The 20,321-nt window shown below is 41.8% G+C and overlaps 1 protein-coding gene across 1 annotated transcript in view; it reads left to right on the top strand.

Moving 5' to 3' along the window:
• The window catches only part of PPM1H (protein phosphatase, Mg2+/Mn2+ dependent 1H), a 138,205-nt gene that overhangs the window by 87,257 nt on the left and 30,627 nt on the right, over positions 1-20,321 (top strand). The window contains exons 5-6 of the mRNA XM_065048588.1: positions 10,354-10,438; positions 17,748-17,866. Coding sequence (XP_064904660.1) covers positions 10,354-10,438; positions 17,748-17,866 — 204 coding nt within the window. The remainder of the gene's footprint in view (positions 1-10,353; positions 10,439-17,747; positions 17,867-20,321) is intronic.

Here is a 20,321-nt window from a genome sequence, read left to right on the forward strand (position 1 = left end):
TGTAATTTTTTTATTTTTCTCAACGACCCATCTTCTAATCTAAATGCTGTATATTTTCCCGGTTTTCCTTGAGTGGCCTGACCAAGCTCTCTGTCTCCTTACGTCTGTGTCTGCATAAACAGCAATATCTGTGCTTCGTACTTAGAGGTCTCCAGAGGAAAGACTAACTCAGTTACTAAGCTTCTCCAGTCTGCAATATTTGGAAAAGCATTTTTTTTTTCCTGTCTTCTCCTAAAGATGGGACAAAAAGAGGTACAAATCTCTGAGCCACATGCAGGCCTTTTCACCCTGGGACCACATAATCCGTGGTGACTCCTCTTCATCCTCTGAAGTTCTTATTCCTCAAATCCTCAAAAGATGCCTCACAATCTGTAAGTGTTGCTCTACCTCTTGCATTTTGACCAATCTATGTGCACATCCCCTTTTTAGATTATTATTAATTCTTCAATGGAATCACTTGGAAATAATAATGTTTTATTATTTCCGGGCAACAGATAACCTAAGCCTGGTCTGCTCAGGAGCATGTGTAGTAGGGAGAGACTGAATTCAAGACAAAGTAAGTGTCTCCCATACACATTCTCCTTCACTGACTGTAGTTTGGTTGGTGGAGAAGTCTGATCCTGCCAAGCCAAAAATGCTGCAAAAGAGCATGGCATCTTAGTCACACTCGGGAGATATGGCCAATTCCCATCTCTCTGTTTGCCTCTGCTTTTTTTCTTTAGAAGCCTGATTTGCAGGCCTGCAAAAAGCACTTCTGGCTCCCCTCCTTCTGCCTGGCTTCCTTCCAGGGAGAAGCAACAGCACAAGATTCATAGGAGTAGCAGCAATCTCAGATATTGCAGGATTTTGTACTGGCTAAAGCTTCTGGAGGTGCCTCAGGAAACACTTTGAGGTGTGGAGGAAAGGTGTTGGGTCAGAAATAAGTCATTGCACTCAAAGTGCAGTGATGAGGAAAAACGTTTTCTAGAGGTCCAGTTCCAGGGTACTGGTGCATCGTATCCTGCACTGACTTGGCAGAAATGGTGAATTTGGCAGTAAATGCTCTTAGGCTTTTGAAGTCAAAACAAATGTCCTGCCTCTTCTCCAAACTTTTGTTTCTCCTGGGAAAGTGTATGCCCTATGTCTATGGCAATGTAGCAGGTGTTGAAGCCATTGTAAACATCTTCAGTTAAGTCTTTGGTCCTAACCACACAGGCATCATCTACCTGTGAAGTCCTTAAGTTCCAGATCATGAGGAGGAAGAGGAATTTTGGCTATTCAAGTAATATCAGTAAACTAGAAAGTCGCAGTTCATTGTATTAGTTTCCAGGAGCCATGAATTCTATGAACTTTAATTCTCATAGGTTTTCAGCCTTTAAAAAAAGAAAACCCCCAAACCAACAAAACCCAATCAAGCCAAGCAAAAAAAGCTGGTTGCTGCCACTGCAAGTAGAAATTCCCCTGCTGCCTATTTTCATTGGTGAATATAACCACTAATCAAGTAAAAATTCTCACTGTAATAACATCTTTGCATGTATGTTGCATATGTAGCTTGTAGAGCTCATAGTGCCTCAGGTAAGACGGGTAAAGGGTGCTGAGATGTAGTTTTAAACCCTCTTTTACCAGTACTTTATGAAGAGCCTGTGCCATCTGATAGAGGCAGCTCATGGTATAAGCAAATATACCCAAATCCAGATCTCTCAGTGCAGTGCATTAAGCTCAGAACAATCTTTTTAATCTGTGCCTTTGCAGCCTGCAGGTTCTTCGCTCCAGTGTTACAGGGTCAGGGCACGCAAGAAGGCTGGGTGGGCAGGGGGAGCAACCAGGGTCCCTTGGTGAATGTTTCAAGTCTGCTGTGGCCCTTACTGTGCTGGAAAGCTTTTTCTCATCCCCTGAATTCCATGAGCCTGCCAGGTAGCCCAGGCCATTCAATCTTGGCAGCAGCTCTGCAATGCAGCTTGAGTCCTGTTCCTGGGCTTTTAGTGAGGGCTTCCTTTGTCACTTCTGCATGGGTGATCGAAGCAGGGCTTGAATAAAAAGTAACTGATGCAGAGTGAGCAGAGGGTGCGAATTTCAGTCTGCTTTTACTTCTCGGTCCACCTTGTTCCAATATCCTGCAACCGCCACTGAATTAAGCAAAAAAGGTGAGATCAAAGTAGATGTGATGCTTTAGTTGCTGAAAGTCATTCTGACTTCCTCAGTGGCAAGATAGTGAAGAGCAAGGGGAAAAAAATCCATGATTCTTCCACATTACATGGTCAGCCATATCCCAGCCATATTACTGGCAAAATAAACACTGACTTGCACAGCAATGCCTTCATCCACTAAGCCCAGGTTTAGTTGCCATAGTAACTCGTCCTGGAGATGAATGCGATATCCTGGACAGCAGGGAAAAAGCCTTTGATTCCACAGATACCAGTCCTGAGGCTCTGAGCTGGCCACAAAGACGTGACTGCGCCACTTTGTTCATTTCCCTGGCCTGGCCTGAGTAATTGGTGGCATATTGTTCAGCCGTGATACAGAAACACGGTGATGTATCATCATTGCAACCCGGGACTTAGCCGTGTTCAAATGAAGAATACACTGAAATCATCATGGGCAAAATGAATCCTGTGAGGACAGCAAATCTCCAACCTAAAGATGCTGGAACGGATGCCAGGCAGTTTTCTTGTGCTAATGGTGCCACTTTAGACTTACTATAAACTGACTTCTGATAGCTTCTTGGCTGCCAGCTGAAGTCCTCTCTGAAGAATTGGTGGGTTCAGATGTAAACCAGCAGGAAAGCACCCACAATTAATTACAGAGCATTTTAGTTTAGTTCGTTAGCTTTTGGTTTAGTGCTACTGGAACCAGAGTAGGCAATACTAGAAGTGTATAGGTAAATATATAAAGTCACCACTGATTCAATAGCAAAAGTTACTTTCCTGATTAAGCAAACAAAATATTGCATGCAGGTAGCCAGTGCCATCCCATTAGTGATGGGGTGGGAGTACAAAAAAATTAAAAAAAAATTAATTATCCCTAAAATGAAACGCTGTTAATAAAGCCATCTGCTAATAATAAGCCAACTGCTAATAATAACTCCATACTTAGATTGCATCAGACAAGCAATACACTTGAGGACCTAAACTAGAGCAGCAAATTCATGGGAGAGTCACATGGGAATGGAGCTGCAGCATGTAAAAGAGGCACAGAGAACTAAAAGCATGCAGCTCTTGGGGTCAAAAAAGACCTAGCAAGGTGTCTTCTCCAAGATGTCTCCTCTGTGGACAACCTGCAAGCTCAGTACTATATTTTACTTTAAAACTGTAGAGTAAGTAGTGATGCAGAAATAACTGAAGTAATTTAGATACAGTGTTGGTGATGATCAAGTGCTTCTCACTGTTGGATGCAATATATAGAGCAGAGGGAGGCCACCAGGAGTAGAAAATCCCTTTAACCTGCTGCTTACTAAATGGGATGGAATGTGAGATCTGTTCTAAAAATCCAGGTTTTTATTATTTTTGGTGACAGTAAGGAAGATGCTGACTGGCTCAGGTGCTAGCGTAGATGAGAAGTAAGCCTGTCTGTGGAAATCTATGAGTGCTATTTTGCTTCGAGAAACAGCTTCTACTTGCCCATTTGTGATCCCTTATTAAAAAATAATACAATTTATTTAGTAAAAACAGGCCATTGGGTAACTGGAAACAGCATAAAGCTCTACACGTGTGTGTGCAAGAACAGCTCGCGTTGCTTGTAGGTGCCTCTGAAAGGTGACTCTCAGGGTTTCTTGCAGGGACTGGATTTTGTAATTTCTTTGCATGGTTCTTTTCGAAGGAGGAGGAGGTTCTGGTGTTGGCTCTGTGGTGGTGCGAGGACTTGAAAAGAGGCCCTTGAGTGCAATACCAGGGAGCACCAGATGGGTGTCCTGCCAGAGCAGGGCTGCCCTTGGTGGCTGTGCTGCTGAGATGTTCACCCTCAGAGCAGCCAGGGCAGCTGGCAGCCTGCAAAAGGCCCTTAGCAGGAGTTTGGGGGGGGTTCTTCATTGTTCCTGCAGGAAATACCGAAGCATGGTCCTGTAGGAAATTACTTTAACTCTGCTTTTGTGCAATAGTTCACCAAGGCAACTTCTCGCACCTTTTGTTGGCCTGAGGGAGCTGAAGTTTCCCCAAGTGATGAATGAGCGTGTCCGAGCAGCCCGCTTTACCCGTGATGTACATGGTGAGGCTGCATTGCCACAGCAAGAGCCACAAGCAGGGAGAGTGTGTTCCCTCCTAACACTGGCTTTATTCCGCTGGAAGAAAAATGATCCAGTGTTGTTGTTCTGTCACAATATTTCTATGGACGGCCTGATGTTTGTGCTGAAAAATGTGAAGAAACCAGGTGGCGGGACTATTGAGTGGCAGGAGGTGGAAAATGAGGACTGCGGCAGTTTTCATTGGCGCTTACCCCCTCCCTGGTTGTTTCTTGTTTTCTTCTTGGTGGCAATGCTGAGTAGGGTTTGGGGCATTTTTGAAATATCTGCTGGGTATTATGGATGGGAGGCAGCCAGGGTTTTTTCCGTTGGTGTTGCCGGTTTCACCTCTGAGTTCTATGGAGATGGATATGTCATCGCTGGGACCTGTTTTAATGCCAGCTAAACATTATATAATGGTTTGTTTCACTATCCCCAGGCTGCCTTAATTCATAAAATTAAGGAAATCATTTAAAGGCTTTGCACTATAGTTCCATGATTACTGCCAGTGCGGTGAGGTGTTTGTTCACCTGGTTTCTAAAGAAACACTGAGAAATGAGTCTGCGTGGGACTAAAGGAGAGTAATTCAGTTCGTAATAAGTGAAACCAAGGTGAGAGGGCTGAATGTATTAAAAAGTCATCAGTAATTGTAATGGCTGTAAGTTTCAGTACTGCATTTAGAGAAGAGAGAAGCAATTTTTTTTGAATCTTTTTATAATCACTTCTTCTTTCACTTCTTAGCAATTAAGAAAAGGTAAATAAACAAAAATGGTTTGAAGCTCTCCAGACATTAGCATTGCTCTTCTTTAAATATAAGCATTTAGTTACCATAGTAAACAAGTACCCATCTAGACTCATTCCGTAGTTCTAGGATTTACTTATTTTGAGTGTTGTTTTTTTTCTTTTTCTCAGCTATTTTGTGACACACCTAATTAAAATCTACTGCTTGGTTCCCCTTTGAACGTAATAAAACCCTGCTTTATTCTTTCTGTCAGTTTAATCCCTCTTTCTTTTCCATTGACACATTTCTAATACCTCTTCAGACAGGCCAGACACTCCTGCTTCATCTGTACGGAATCCACAATGCTTAACACCTTTTGACAAAATGGATACATCCTCCCTGTGGCTTGGAATTGATACATGCTGTCAAAAAGGGTTTTCCGAGTGGTCTCTCTTTGTCACCTTTACCAGATTTTTATCCTCTGTTGTAGAAATGTGCAGTTTAATGTTGCGTTTCAAATCATTTTTGGCTGAGAAAGTGTGTAATGGAATCAGGGTGTCCCCTGAATACTCCTAACAGTAGGAGATGCTCTTTGTTTTGAACAACCAGAATCCCAATAGACCCATGACAGCAGTGAAATTACACTTTTGACCTTGTTCACTAAAGTGTTTCTTTCTCTGTATGATTAAATGAGAGTAACCAACAATAGCTTTCTCTAAAATGTATGAGTTTCCTTCTGTTTGTGTCTCATAAGAAACTCAGAAAGGATGCTGTGCAATTCTCAGCTGATTGTGTTCTCCACAAAATAAAAAAAAAAATGAAAAAAGAAACCCCTGCTTGATTCAAGGAGAAGTGGCTGTTTTAACCATATTAAAAATGCAAAAGCAATTGATATATTGATATTTTCCTTAAGCCAGTGTTGTTGCTGCATCCTGAGTGTGAGAGCAGCAGTACAACACAGTGGCAGATTTTAACCCTTTTGTTGCTTCATTCACCACATGTTTTAAAAGGGAATATATACTATATACCAAATACTATTTTAAAGCATTGAATCTGAACACAGGAAATAACCATGTACTTAAGGTTCTATGCGAATGCTGGAGTACTCAAAAGATCATGTAGCTGATCACCATGGGCTATGCAGTTCTGTCAATCCAAAAGATAAATGTGGTCATTTCTGTAGATTTACATGCAGCCTTTTAAGCTCCTGGTGTTTCTTTTCAATTTTGCATGACTGAGGGGATGTGGCCACTGCAGGATGTGCTGTAGCTGCCAGTCCTACCTTACGCACTGAGGCGCCGGCACATCTCTTGCTCCACATTTATTTGTTCGGGACACGACTTACCTGGATCAGAACACGCTCAGTGATGTGGCCAGAAGAGAGATACAAAATCAGATTTTTGCATCTTCCATTTTATGCTACTTAGCTGTATTTGGGGGACTTTTTTTCCCCAGTATATTCCTGTTTTCTGTGAGTATTTACTAGCTCTGGATTAACTAACATACTTTGTCGTGCAGAGCACGTTATCTGTGAAACGCAAGGGCGAGTACAATCCTGTAGTTTGTGTGGGTGGGGAGTTAGGTAGCTGGGTTCAAAGATGGGAGGACTCAAAAATCTGTAATTTCTTTTTAGAAGGGATCAAAATAAGTGAGTCTAATGGCTTCTGTGGCCTCAAGACTTAAGAGTAGCTTCTCCTCTTCATTTGCTCGCAGTGGATGATGCTGTGTGGAGGAGGCATCAGAGCCCCAGAGCTTGGAGGGTAACACACTGAGGGGGCTGCAGATCTGTGACTCCCAATTTCCCATCCTGCCAAAAAAACCCTTTTGTTTTTTAATTGCAGTTTCACTGGTAATATAAATTAACGGTCACTATGGGTCTGAAGCAACCTTGTCATCAGAGAATATTTGGTTAGTTTTGACATACTTGTTCCCTACAAACATGAATCATCAGTCTGCCTTTGGCAGGCTCACCCTGTGGCTCTGCTATAATGTGTTTCACCAGTGTGGCTGAAATTAAAATGTCACTATTAAACATGGCAGAATCAGATGCTCTCTGGGCGCTGCATCTCTTCGAGTTCTTCTTGCTTCCTATGCAGCTATTTCTGACAGTTTAATAGGACAGCTTTATTCTGGTATAAAATAATACATTCATATTTCCACAGCGCACAGGGAGCTAAATGCTTTCAGAGCACTATTTCATTGTGTGCATGCATCTTTCATGCATGGCAGAAGCAGTAACGCTCGTGTAACGCCATGTTGCTGCTTAGTCCATTAGGAAGCATAAAGTCAGAATTAATTGTCCTGCAGGACTGTACAGAGCAGGTCTGTAAAAGCGGTTGCCGGGCTGTTTGCGGCTGCTGCGTCAGCCAAGCGCCCTCCCCATGCGTGGTTATTGACTTTGGGCTATTGAATTCAGGGCTCTGGAGGTTGCTCGGTGGGAAAAGCCTTCAGTCAGTGCTTGGCAGCTCTGTCACTGCGAGGTCACGGAGAGGGCAGTTCAGTCTCCAAACCCAATTAAGGGCCTGATTCGGCACCTCTTCAATCACAGGGGAAAATCCCTGGCTCCTGGGCCAGGCTTTCACACCTCTCCAGTGAGACAGCTGATGAATGTGTCTGTTTTTGTCACTTGGGCCATCAGAAATAGCCTTTGCTGTAATGAAACTGCTAAGCAGCCGGTGTGGAAAGGTGAAGAGCCTGGTAAGAGGATAATGAACCCACTGCAGCTGAATTCAGACCGGTGACCTGTCCATGTATGTCTGCATCCCTCCCATTACTCATATCTAGAGCCATCTAATTCGTCAGATCAAATAATTTGACTCCTCTGAGCAGCTGTAACTTTCAAGATGAATAAAGTCCAACTGCTGAAAACATTAATGAAAAATAGAAAACCGAAGCTCTGTTTTATCACGTATCAACAGCATTGCTTTAATTCCCCCCTCCAAAGATATATATATGTGTGTGTGTGTGTGTGTGTTGGATTGTGCTTTTCATCCCAGGTGGCTGCGATTTCTAGTGAAAATAAGTTGAGCCATGAAAGGTTGACCGACTTGCCTCTGAATTGCTTTTTATATGATGTGGGTCCCTCAGGGCCCAATTCTACCCACAGAAGTGAGAATGATAGCTATCAGCGTATATAGGAAGTATGTCAGTGTGCACAAAGGAAAAGGTGAACCCCAGACTGGTCTGAGTGGCCTTTAAAATATGGATTTCCTGTGAAATGGTGATTAAAGGGGAAGCAAAGGATAATTAGAAAGTTAGCCTGATGTGCTAGCAGTTATATCAATGTGTGTTTTTATATTAGGTCTTTCAGACAAGCGAAGATCAGGCGATCCCTTATGGGTCTCTTACACTAGTGTGTAAAATTTGGTTAGTGTCTGATCAGTTCCTTTGATCACTCCAGTCTAGACTGTTGCCAGAGTACTTACTCTGTACTAAACCCACAGTTCCCTTAAATGGAGGCCTACTCCAGTGAGTCAAATTACAAATGAAAAGGTTATAAAAACTGTCCACTGTATTTTGAGTAAATGATTTTAGTTCAAAGCCAAATACCTTCGGAATTGCAAAAACAAAAGTAAAGGTGTTGCTGCAGAAAAGAGGTGGTAATGTTCTTGCTTCATTTTTAAATGACTGTCTCAGAAATCCAAAGAAAAATTTTCAGCAAACTTTTATTCTTTTTAATTGAAACAGCATTTTTGTAAGTCTTTAATGTGTTCAGATCCTATAAAGGGGAAAAATTTCCATCAAAAATTCTGCACAAAATTCTCTTAAGAAATTAATGAGTTACAACCACCATGTCTGTCTCATTTCAAGCACACAATATTGTTTTTAATTGTAGCAGTGGAGGGCCAGTGGGAGCCTTCAGTATGTAGGTTGCACTCTTGCCACCTCTAGTTTCTACACAGGATTATCTGCAAGGGAGTACTGCAAGCCCAGGAACACTGACTTTATCTGTCAAAGCAGAGTAGTTTTCCCCTCAACACTAGAGCCTTTTCCCACCTTTCCCATTGCAGCGCCATCCTGTAGCTGTCTGTTCTTTGCCACATGAATCTCAGAAAGGGGAGCAATTCCTTTCTTCTTTGATATTGCTCCTTCCTTTTGCATACTAGTGATAGTAGATGATAATTCAGAGGCAATTTTAGTCCAATATCATATTCAGAAAATTTGGAAAGTTATCTGATGCCACTAATTTTACAAAGCTGGTTTGCACCTGGGACAGTTTTCCGAAGATGCCCATGTTTTGAATTTGGAGGTTAAGTTTTCAGTCTTTGTGTGTCTGTCATATTTGTTGGTTGCATTGCAGTGCCATCGGAATACCTGGCAGAGAGACAATGCCAGCAAACTGATCAAATTTTCAACAGAAGTAAGCTAGCACATAAATATCCCATCAACCGGATGAAAAGATAACAGAAAGGAGACGATTTAAACATACAGAAACTGTAATCCAAGTGACACTTACTTGTTTTATCTACACCAAATTCTGTGCAAATTTGAGAGGAGAGCTGGTACACTGCTACTATCCAAACACTGAATTAATCTATCAATGGTTGAGAAACAGCTCCAAACCAGACATTAAAGTCTTTGGGATGATACATAGTCCATCCAGCTCTTTGAAAGTGCCAAGCATTACTATACTTACAGAGCTGAGTAAATAATGGAAAGATAAAAGAACATAATTCTGTGAGTGAATACATGACTGCAGAATGTAGTAGGAGTATTGGGTTAATTCTTCCCTCCTGTGACCGTGTTTCACCCAGTGGCATTAAACAAGGAAGAATCAGGCCGTATTTTGCATGCAGCACAGAAGATTGTTAAGAGGCAAGAGGCAGGTGTTTGAGAGAATTTTCTCTCTGCTGTCTGCAGAAGCTTATGTGAAATTTCCTGGCTGATCTGTAGTAGTTCCATTACCTGTTGTCTTTCGGCAGGTAACTAGTTAAATTTGTGTTAAACAGGATTTGCTTTGCCATTTCCATTTGCTGGTGGAGTAGAAATGTTCTGACATGACATATGACCAATCAATAATTGGAAAGTGCTTGCATGAGTCATTTGAAGCCAGGAGTTTAGACAGTGTCAGCCACAACTGGGATTAAAACCTGCAAAGAGTTGTCTACAATCAGTGATTCTGCAGCATCTCCTGGGTGCCTGCATTTCACTTAATAAGGATACCCTGTAGACATCAACTGAAATAACTCTCGCCTTTGTTGCTTGGATGTTTTTGTGAGCTCTGAAATGAACTTGGCATATACAAATGTACTTTGTTATCCAGCCTAAAGGATGCAGGGCAGGAATTATTATCCTGTTTTGCTGACAACTTCAGTAGAAAAGAAATGGCTTTATTTTACTGTGACTCTGAAGAGAATAAGAGTGTAACTGTACCCAGTGGTTTTCTGGGTATCTTTTTTTTTTTTTCTTCTGTACTGATGATGTTTTATTACTATTGCAGGGCTATAATAATCCGAAACGGTGAAGTCATTCCAATGTCTTCAGAATTCACTCCAGAGACAGAACGCCAGCGACTTCAATACCTGGTAAGAGACCTGAGGACCAAATCAGGTGCTGCTGCTGACAAGCATTGCCTGGTGATAATCTAAGGTTACGGTGGTTCAGTGAAGGACCGCGTGTCTGCTGAACACCAGTGACTGACCACATCTGTCTTTTAGCCATCAGCAAACATGGAGAAAAGCCTGGTGGTGCAAATCCTGATGAAAGCTGTCTGATCTTTTCTGTGAAGGCCATCAATTAGCATGGCTGTGCTTGTGTACCTTGTTCAGCTGCAGACCTTCAGCAGCTCATTGGGGTTGGATCACCAAAGCTCAGACATAGAGCTAACAAGCCACAGAGGTATTTCAGTCCATCCCAGTGTTTACTGTGGGACAGTATAAAATACCACAGATTGCTCTTTGTGTGCGTGTGAACATTATTGCAGAGTTTTATTCATTTGCTCTAATAGTGTACCAATAGTATCTCAATCAAGGAAAATATATCAAGCTTAGAAGTGATTTCAGTCAGCATTAGTAGCTGCAAGATAGGCTGGATGAAGAAAGCCTAGTTTTATTTAGTGTAGCAGCACCTGTAAAGCTGGGACAGGGTGATTAGCTACACCAAGTCACATTGGCTGGTAAGTTGCCCAAACTAAGTCAAAATGCATGTTATTTTTTGTGCAAACAATCCTCTTTAAGTTTTTCTTTGATGGTCAGATCAGTTGGTTGAAGTTGGATGGGCTCTTTATCAAAATGTCATTCCTGATGCGGCTGGAGATTTCTTTTCTGCTTCTTCTGGTCTTCTGCTTTTTCCTCCCAGAAATTTCAGCGTAAGCCAAGGCAGGCTCGCTGTCAGCTTTGTGTGACTTTAGGTGGACAGGCCAAGGCCAGTGGCATTCCCTGTTCTTAAGTTGTCTTTTATCTTCAGCCGGGCCCAAGCACTGTGGTTTGAAACTAGGCAAAATACCGGTGGTTTAAGGCAGGGGCGGAAGGTTTTAAAGAAAAATTGTAAATGTTTCTGCAATTGTCAAGTTTGATTTTTAGTCAGGTTCACTGGCCTGAAGCTGAAAATTTCAGAGGAAATACTGCATTGGGAGTATTTGTATTTGGAGAATGAAGTGGAAAAAAGGCCTAATAAATATTTACAGTTCAGTTATATTTAAAATAATTTGTTTGCCTTTAAAATAAAAGGTATCTTTGGTATCTAGGGAGTGTGCTACTTCTGTAGGAAATATGAGATAAAGCATTGCCTACAAGGGATTTTTTTTCCCTTTTGATGTCCTTTCTGGCTCATATTTGAAAACAGCAGCTGATCTGAAAAGCATTTCTGCTGTTTCCTTTGGAAAATTCCTTTACCTTTGTTTATTTATTTTAATTCTATATGTAGAAAGTAAGCCAGTGCTATGGGTATCATGTTCAAAGAAAATACATGCAAGACAGCAAGAGCGTGAAACAAAATTAGAGATAATTTCAAACATAACATTCTGTAAGTAACATTTTCACTTTAGTGTTGTGAGGGGATTTTTTTCTTAAAAAAATATATATATAAAAAAGACAGCCCCAAATTTCTTACAAGGTTGGCATAACCATTACACTCCAAAGGTTGCATCTGTCTTGCTGATTAGATCCCAAATAATTCTCCTTACCCTGGCTGTCCCCAGGTTCTGCTATCAGTCTATTGTATCATCGACATCTCTCTTCTGCTGTTCTTATCTAAAAGCTACTTACTTTGGATTTATTTTCTTAAATGCAGTTAAAGCCGAGTTTCTTTGTTTCAAACATGTTGCACGGCTCTTCCTTTCTGCACAACAGGAAGAAGATCACTTAAATCATTTTAGCATTAATATTTTACTTGGTAAATGCAGAGAAACTGTTTACTGTGGGGAAGTTACTGCCCAGGCAAAGGGAGGGTTTGGATTTACAGCCTGCAGGTGACCGAGTGGTGGCTCCCTGTGCTGTAGACACTGTTAGCACAGCTGGGGCAAAGGACTTTCCTCTGCCTTTAGTGCCTGTTGCTTGCTTCAGCCACACAGGACCTGGGTTTAGGTTAACTGGTGTTTTCTGGATTCACGTCCTCTTTTCTGGGCCCTAATTTCCATGTGCAAAGAAATCTGTGGAATAATGAGTTGTTCGGGTCATGTGAAGTCCTCCAGCCTAGTCTTAGACCAAACTGTACTTCAGCTAGTACTGGTTGAGTAACCAAGGTGGGGGGAAACGCATGTTTTCCCTATCCAGCTCTCATTTCAATGCAGGTTTTTTGCCATGTATGCAAGAATGGCCTGGGGCACAGGCCTCTGGTATGGCAACTTCAAAAGACCAAGCTGACTACCCAGTGATTCTGGGTACAGAATCATTCCTCTGTCTTCACCTGCACCTACTGTTTTTGCAGTGGGAGGACAGCGTACGGCAGCAGATTGCAGGCAGGCTGAATGGCAGAGGCAGGCTTCCGTGTCAGGGGACTTGTGAGAGTATTGCAGGAGGCAATTGATCCTTCTGTTAGAGAGGGCTTCTTAAGATGTAAGGCATGAAAGCCTTGCACCAGTGTTCCGCGAGTCCTTCGGCTTCTGTAGAGGTCCAGTGCACCGTACGGTGGGCGTCCACGAGCCTCCACGTCTTTTGAATTTTTGTGTCTGTCTTTTCTTTTTAGCACTCTGGCAGGAGAGCTCACACAGTGCCTGCTCCAGGAAAGCCCTGCCTTCCTGTGTGCGTGTATCTTGATGAAGAACAAGATCCAGTATTGACTGGGAATTGCTCTGGTACATTCAGCAGTTGTGCAGGCAATGACTGCCAGAGGCAATTTGCCTTTCATCTTCTGAGGAGGCTATTAATTTTAGTCATGATAGTCTAAATTGCAACAGTAAATGGCATAGATTTTGTTACTTATTCCCTTGGAAAACGTGTTTAAAATGAATGATGAGTGAGTGTATTGCAGATGGGTGTATTTCTATTAGTTATCAAAGTTGCGCTTTGAAGATGTGGTGTGAGATCAGCATGGTGTTACTGCAGACCACGTCCAGGCGTGTAGCCAGGCAGTGCCCCAAAAGTTCGCAGCTCAGACCAAAGACGGTGCACTGCTGCTACGAGGGCAGGCTTTACAACTAGTAGAAACTGAGTGGCCATCGGTGGCAGTGAGCTGTGGATGCTCTTGGTGTTTGACACCATTCAAACGAAGGTTCATGTGCCCAGGTGAGCCTGTGTAAAAAAAGAATCTATTCTCATTTCATTGTTCAAGTGAGGATTAAGTGATACTGACTTATCTGTTGAAGGATGCTTGGGGAACCCAAGCCTGAAGAGGAAATTAACCTGGATTTCCTAAATGTCAGTTCAGTGCATCAATTACAAGTCAGATGCATCTTAATACTCTTACAGTTTGTGGCTCCCTGCATCACCCAGCGTAGGATTGCTTTGGCCAACTGATATATTGCATGATGCCATGGTAAAAGAGACGTGTACTTTATGGACAGAGTCCTGGCCTTTCATAAGAGGACAGACCAATCTTGGCATGGATTTGGCTCCCATTTCCCTTTTTCCTTCTACCACTACCTCCTTTAGTTTTAATCTCTGTTTCACTTAATCATATCCATATGATAATGGCTGAGTAGTTTGCAAAAATTCTGGAAGCATTGTGCTGTGCAAGCTGTTTTGAGCAGTAGTCCCATACAGTGAAATATCCTGTTCAAGAAAATGGCACAATATGATAAGGGGATAAAGTTGTAAGATATTGCAGGGGAGTTGGACTAGATGACCTTTGCAGGTCCCTTCCAACCCAAACTATTCTATGATTCTATATAGTTGATGTAGGGGAAAACAGCAATTTTGAAAATAACACAGAATACAATGAAACTGCTGGTGCCAGTGATGTCCCAGAGCAGTGTGTGCTGGAGGAGCTGGAAAAGGCATCAGCAAGCCTTATCAAGGTACGATAAGATACATGCAGTGCTCCCTGCCACCTAATTAACTGGGACACTAGTGTGTAAGTCTAATTTCATATTTGCTTTGCTGATCACCAGGAAACACAGCGGGAAGTAAATGGCCTTTTGAAAGAAACGTGACTACAATTTCCTTGAGCAGGCTCCATTTTAAACAACTAATGTTGAATGTAATACAGCCAGCCACAAAATACACCATAAAATGGCAGAGTACCAAAATGATGCAGACTGTGCCAGATTTATGCCAAAAAGCTGTAATAGCTTCTGAAAGAAAAATGATGGAAAATATTCCAGTTCCATAACAGAATAACAATCTTGTCTGAACGTACCTCGCAAGGATATAGAAAGTGTTGGATAGTTACTCTTTTTATTAAATTTTAAGTTCTCTGAATGGTGTTTCTGATCTGAGGTTCTTGCAAATCGAGACTAAACAAATGAAAAAATGGAAAATACGGAGCCTCATCACAGATAAAATTCTGGTAGTCGGTTCACTTGCTGTTTTTGTTTCTCATTTGATCACTTGAAGGGATTTTGTGATGTCTGCTTGTTTATCTAATTGAAAGATCGGTAGATTTTTAAAGTGTTGCTTTTTATGTATTTTCTGGTTCTGCTGCCCAGCACAATTTGGTTGGGGTGCAGAGGGAGAAGAGTCTTGCCTTGTAGTAAATGTAGAACTGTTCTCAACAGACCCAACTGGAAGTTGCAGCTGAATTTTATAGTAGAACATTCTTCTCTCTGTAGAATTACCAGTGAAGCATCAAAAATAACTGTTAGAAAGGGTAACAAAATACAGATTTTTTTTTTGATTTTTTTTTTTTTAAATCACAATTTCTTCACATAAGAATTCAGCTCACAGGCAGCAGAAGCTTCCAAATTGCTCTTTCCCCTCTGTTCCACTGATGCCAAAAATATTAGAATCAAGTTAAGATCCCTGGATTGTAAATCAGGCATTGAGGCTTGGCTGCGGAAGAGAAATCTTATTTGAACATTAGCAGTCCACTGGTAACTCTGCCAGCTTTATTAATCTTATTTCACTTGTGACCTCAGACTTTCCATCTGAGTAAATCTTTATGAAATGCAGTCTCTCCCAATCGCTTTACCTTTTCAATAAAGGAAATTCTTGTTTTCAAGGGGAAAAATGCTAAAAGCCTGGAAGTTTTTACTTCTGGACCTGTGATCTAGCCTATTAAGTCATCTCATAATCTAGAGTTTAAATAACTTCATTTTGATGTCAGGTATGAGGCTTTTTGCTTTAAATAAGGCTTCTTGTTTTGTAGGCAGGCGAAAATAGTCTTTAGCTAGAAGTGGTTTGTAGTGATTTAATCAAGATAGGCTGTGCATTTTAAAAGTGAACTGAAATGCACTTTTGAAGCAGACAGACTTCATTGTTTACAATATCATAGACTAGAAAGAATTAAAAAAATACCAAAACAAGTCCAGCTCTCTGCTGTCAGTGTGTAGCAATACATCAAATAAATCATTAGGGATGTTCCATCTTTATTGCAACTGGAATGAAAATAAATAAAAATAAAAAGTTTACATGTATTTTTAAATAAAGAATCCAGAGTTCTGGAAGTAATAAAAGCCTCATCTGGACTAGTACTGCTAGACCTCTCAAAAATCACTGGTGCTTCTCAATCATTTCTGTTATGAGAAGAAGTGATCCAATTAGAGGGTCCTTGAAAACAATGTTTGGGTGGGTGAGGGGACCTTGGCTTATTGTAGACTGCAGGGAAAAAAAACGTGATACCCTTAACTGTACACGGAGAGAGTATTTGATGGAGCTCCTGTTCCAGGAAGGGATCACAATGTCAAGAACAAACTTGCGTGCTTGAAAGCTGCCTCTTGAAAGCAGAATCCAGTCTTGTTGGCTACACACAGCAGTCTCCCTCAGCCCCATTTCAGCTGAGCTCAAGGTGTTTTCTGGAAGGGTGTCTGGCGATGGGAACGGGGAGAAGCTGATGGAAGGTTAGTGCTGCGATGTGCTGAGCCTGGTCCAACTCCTATTAAATGGAGTGGGAGCAGGCTCAGCCCTTAAATGCAGGAAATATTTTATTGTGAACTATCTGCATGATAGCTGCCAGGTAGATCAATAAGGGCTTCCACTGCTTCCTGCCGCTCACCTTTGATGAGCACTAGATTTATGACAAACCCACAAACCAAAGCCCGCTCATTTGGTCTGCCCTGACGGCAGCTGGTGCTGGAGATAAGACAGGCTTTATTGCCTTAACTGGCTGGATAAGGGAAAAGAGTTATCTGCAGAAAGGTTAAGAAATGCAACTTTTTTCAGTTCCCTAGCCAATTTGACTGTGTCTTCAGAAGAGCTCACTCACAGTGTGGCTTTGGGGAGGGAAGGTGAAAGGCTTGTTTATGCAAATATTAAAGAAAAATGGGTGAGGTTTATTTTGGAAAGAATACATACAATATGCTTATGATTGTGTAACCTCATCTAGGTGTTCCTGATCCCGCAGGGGGATTGGACTAGATGATCTTTCGAGGTCCTTTCCAATCCCAAACATTCTGTGATTCTGTGACCTATCATGTCAGGTGATCTGTCTATAAATCCAAACCAAAAATTTGTGCAGTGGACAAAGAGCCTCGCAATGCTCATGAGGTAGATCAGCTCTGGAGATTGTGAGCCTTGGGCACATCTCTGGCACAGAGGCCTCCCAGCATCTGCAGAGCAGCACACCAGAAAGGACAGCAGCAGCCTTGGGACGTTAACACCACCAAAAACGTTAGTTGTGGTTGTGACACAAAACTGCTGCTGCTTTTCTTGAAGCATGAAGGAAGGAGTTTTTTAGAGAACAAGAAAATTAAGTGGTCTGCAACTCATGTTTATTCGCAGTGCTCTGTGTGATGGGGTGCAGCACACTGAGCAGGTAAAAGTCAACATTTTTCTCGAGGCAGTGACAATTAAGTGTGGTAGTAATATTAGGTTATATGCGTTGTTGGCATAGCTGAACTAGGAGCCAAAAAGCTTGAGCTTCACTCCACACGCACCCCTCCAAGTCTCTGCTTGCTCCATGGCTTTGTCCTTTGATCATTCTCTTCTGTCAGGTTGCTGACTTACAAAAGAAGATGTGTTCTGATCTACAAAGCCCTGCAGACTCCCTCAGGACCAGTGGCTGGGGCATACTTAGAGATCCCAAACATTGAGAAGCAGGGAAAAGAAGTGAAGGATTTTGAGGGCAAGCAGCCTGCTCCCTGTAAGGCTGCTGCTGGACACCAGGCAGCATCAGAACTGGTGTATGTGCACATCGTTTGCTGAAATGGAGCTGCTCATCTTCCTTGTTTAAAAAGGGTGGGGAAAAACATCCTGTGTGGGAAGACAGTGGGAAGGGTTGGTAATGCTACCTCATTAAAAATAGATGATGTCTTGGTTTATGATGTTCATGTGGTTACTGTGGCTTGGTTTCTGCCCACAGGCATACATGCAGCCCCACTTGCTGGGAAATGAGTTCACACATTTAGAGTTTCCACGGAGGGTGCAGCGCAAGGAAGTTGGAAAGAGGATGCTCTACCGTGACTTCAACATGACTGGCTGGTAAGAATGTGTCCTTCTCAGCATGGAGTCAGCCTTCTCCCCAACCAATGCTTGCTCTGTACATGTCTTTGATTAGTGTAAACTGCGTCAGATATGGAGGTATATGCCTGCGTACTCAAGGGAAAGGTATTATCTTCTTTCAGATGTATTTTTCTTTTAGACGTTAAAGTTTTAAATAAGTTGACCTCCCCTCAGAGCAAGGATCTCAGTTCATTTTAATGTGTGAGCACTTAAAGCACAGCAAACACATAAAGGGGAAGAAGACATGACGGGGGATCTTCCTGAAAGCTTAACAACTTTCCTGTCTTGGAAGCACCTTTTTAGAGAACCGGGATAAGTGGACTGTCATGCCTTTGCTGCTGAGGAACCATTGCAGAAGGGATAGAGCTGGCTCTCATATGCCAGTGCAGCTGACCCCTGATTTGGGTAACCCTCGAGGAACTCTTTTAGAAACAGGCCTATCCGAGTAAAAGTCATAGCCAGCCTAAAATGAAAAGACTTAAATGAACAGCATTGACTTAATTAAGTGAAGACAGGAAGAATGATGAGTTTTTTGTCTCTGGCTACATGTCTTCATTATTTTGTGTTGGTTCAAGAGGCTTCTTCTCAACTGACTCCCACTGAGCAAAGTCCTAGTCCTTGCTGTTGTGGGCTCTGTGTGTGACCTATAAAGGCAGATGCCCTATATATACTAATGGTCTTCACTTTCATATTGTTTGTGTTTTAGCATCCTTAGCAAATGTCCTTTCAAGAAGGGAAAGAATGGAGGGGGTTAAAAAGTCTGAACTCTTGTAGGTTTGGAGACTTGGATGCTCACACGCAACTACAACTCCATATGCTTTTGATTTCTCCCATACTTTATAGACCATAAATATAATGATGTTTTAATGGCAGAATAATGATCTAAGTATAATATTATCTAGGGTGTTTGTGCAGAACATGTTAATATGGGAATAACCATCATTGTCCATCATCTTGAACAGCTGCTAGTAGAATATGCAGTCTCACCCCGAGAACGATGACTTCACATTTTAAAAAGACTGCAGGCATGAGCAAAAGAATAGGAACAGAATGAGAACATTGGATCAACTGAGGACTTAAACAGCAAAACACTTGGAAGATCATGATACGCTCTCCCCGTTTCTGCAAAGGCACTTTTCTTATTAAACTCCTGGATGTCTCTGAAGGCATCAGTAAAGAATGGTTTCATGAAGCCATTTTTCCAAAAGGTCTTTTTCAAGATAGGAGATGCTATTGAAGGAAAAAGAAAAAAGCAAACAACAACAACAAAAAAGCACCACCACATAAACAACTTCTAATCTGGGGGAGAGCTACAGAAATACAATGTGCCAAGAACTTCCTGAGAGGGCAGAATTCTTCCATCATGGTTGGAAGGCAGAGAGGGTTTCTCCAGGTTCATGGGAGTTGTTTTTCATTCCCTCAGTTGGTTAGTGTTGCAGCATTGGCAGGTGACACTAGAGCTCTTTTCCTAATGAACAAGGAGGACTGTGAGGAACTGCAAAGAATTAAGTGCTTTACATGAGTGGGCATCATAGTGATAAAACTTGGTGTTGATAAATACCAAGTAAAGCATGAAGAGGGAAAAATAACTATTTGTGCACACTAGGGGTTCCAGATGAACTTGAGAGCCACGTCAAAAAGCTCGGCGGAAGTTCTGCTTACTATTTTTTTTCCAGTCAAAATCACCAGCAGAATGTTGGGATGCATACAGGGTTGGAATGGTTAAAAATTAAACGAAGAGATAATTCTGTATATCAGTTCATACCTCATTTGTGAATCTGTGCATTGCACTTCACCTTATTCAAAATGGTTATTGCATAGCTAATACTGTTTGGCATTAGAAGAAAGATAAATAAGAAGGAACGCACATTTTAAATGTAGAATAATGAGTAAGGTAGAAGAGCTTGGGTAAGTCTAAACGGATGGCAGATTTGATTAAATGTACTGTTTTTTCAGTACTGGTGTGTGAACCCTGTTAACTCTGGCATATGGCAGGGCGGAGAAGAGAGTTGATTTTTCTGAATTTCCTGAAGTGTAGGACACATGTTGATCCAGTTACAGATTCTAATGTGGTCAATGCAAAAAATACCACCAATTTAGTACAAATATGCCTAGCTGTAAGCAGTTATTCTGGAATAAATGCTTAAACTGTGACTTGAAAATTCAAGTCTGAGTTTGTCTCAGTGTTGTCTCTGAAAGAGGTGGCCTGTGCCAAACACAAGCATGTGGAGACTGTGATGAGGCTATCTCTTCCTGCTGTTCTTTTTGACTTCTGGCTGGAAGTAGAAAATGGGGGCTATGTTTTTGTCCTGAATAAAAGATTCAGAATCTTTTAGCTGCTCCATATCCCACAGCTAGTGCATCAGTTACCTCTTTAGTTGTTTGCCTCAGGACAATAAAATGGTGAGGGAATTGCTCTATCACCATACATTTA

This window comes from Columba livia, chromosome 1 (assembly GCF_036013475.1).
Source record: "Columba livia isolate bColLiv1 breed racing homer chromosome 1, bColLiv1.pat.W.v2, whole genome shotgun sequence".
Taxonomy (NCBI): Eukaryota; Metazoa; Chordata; class Aves; order Columbiformes; family Columbidae; genus Columba; species Columba livia.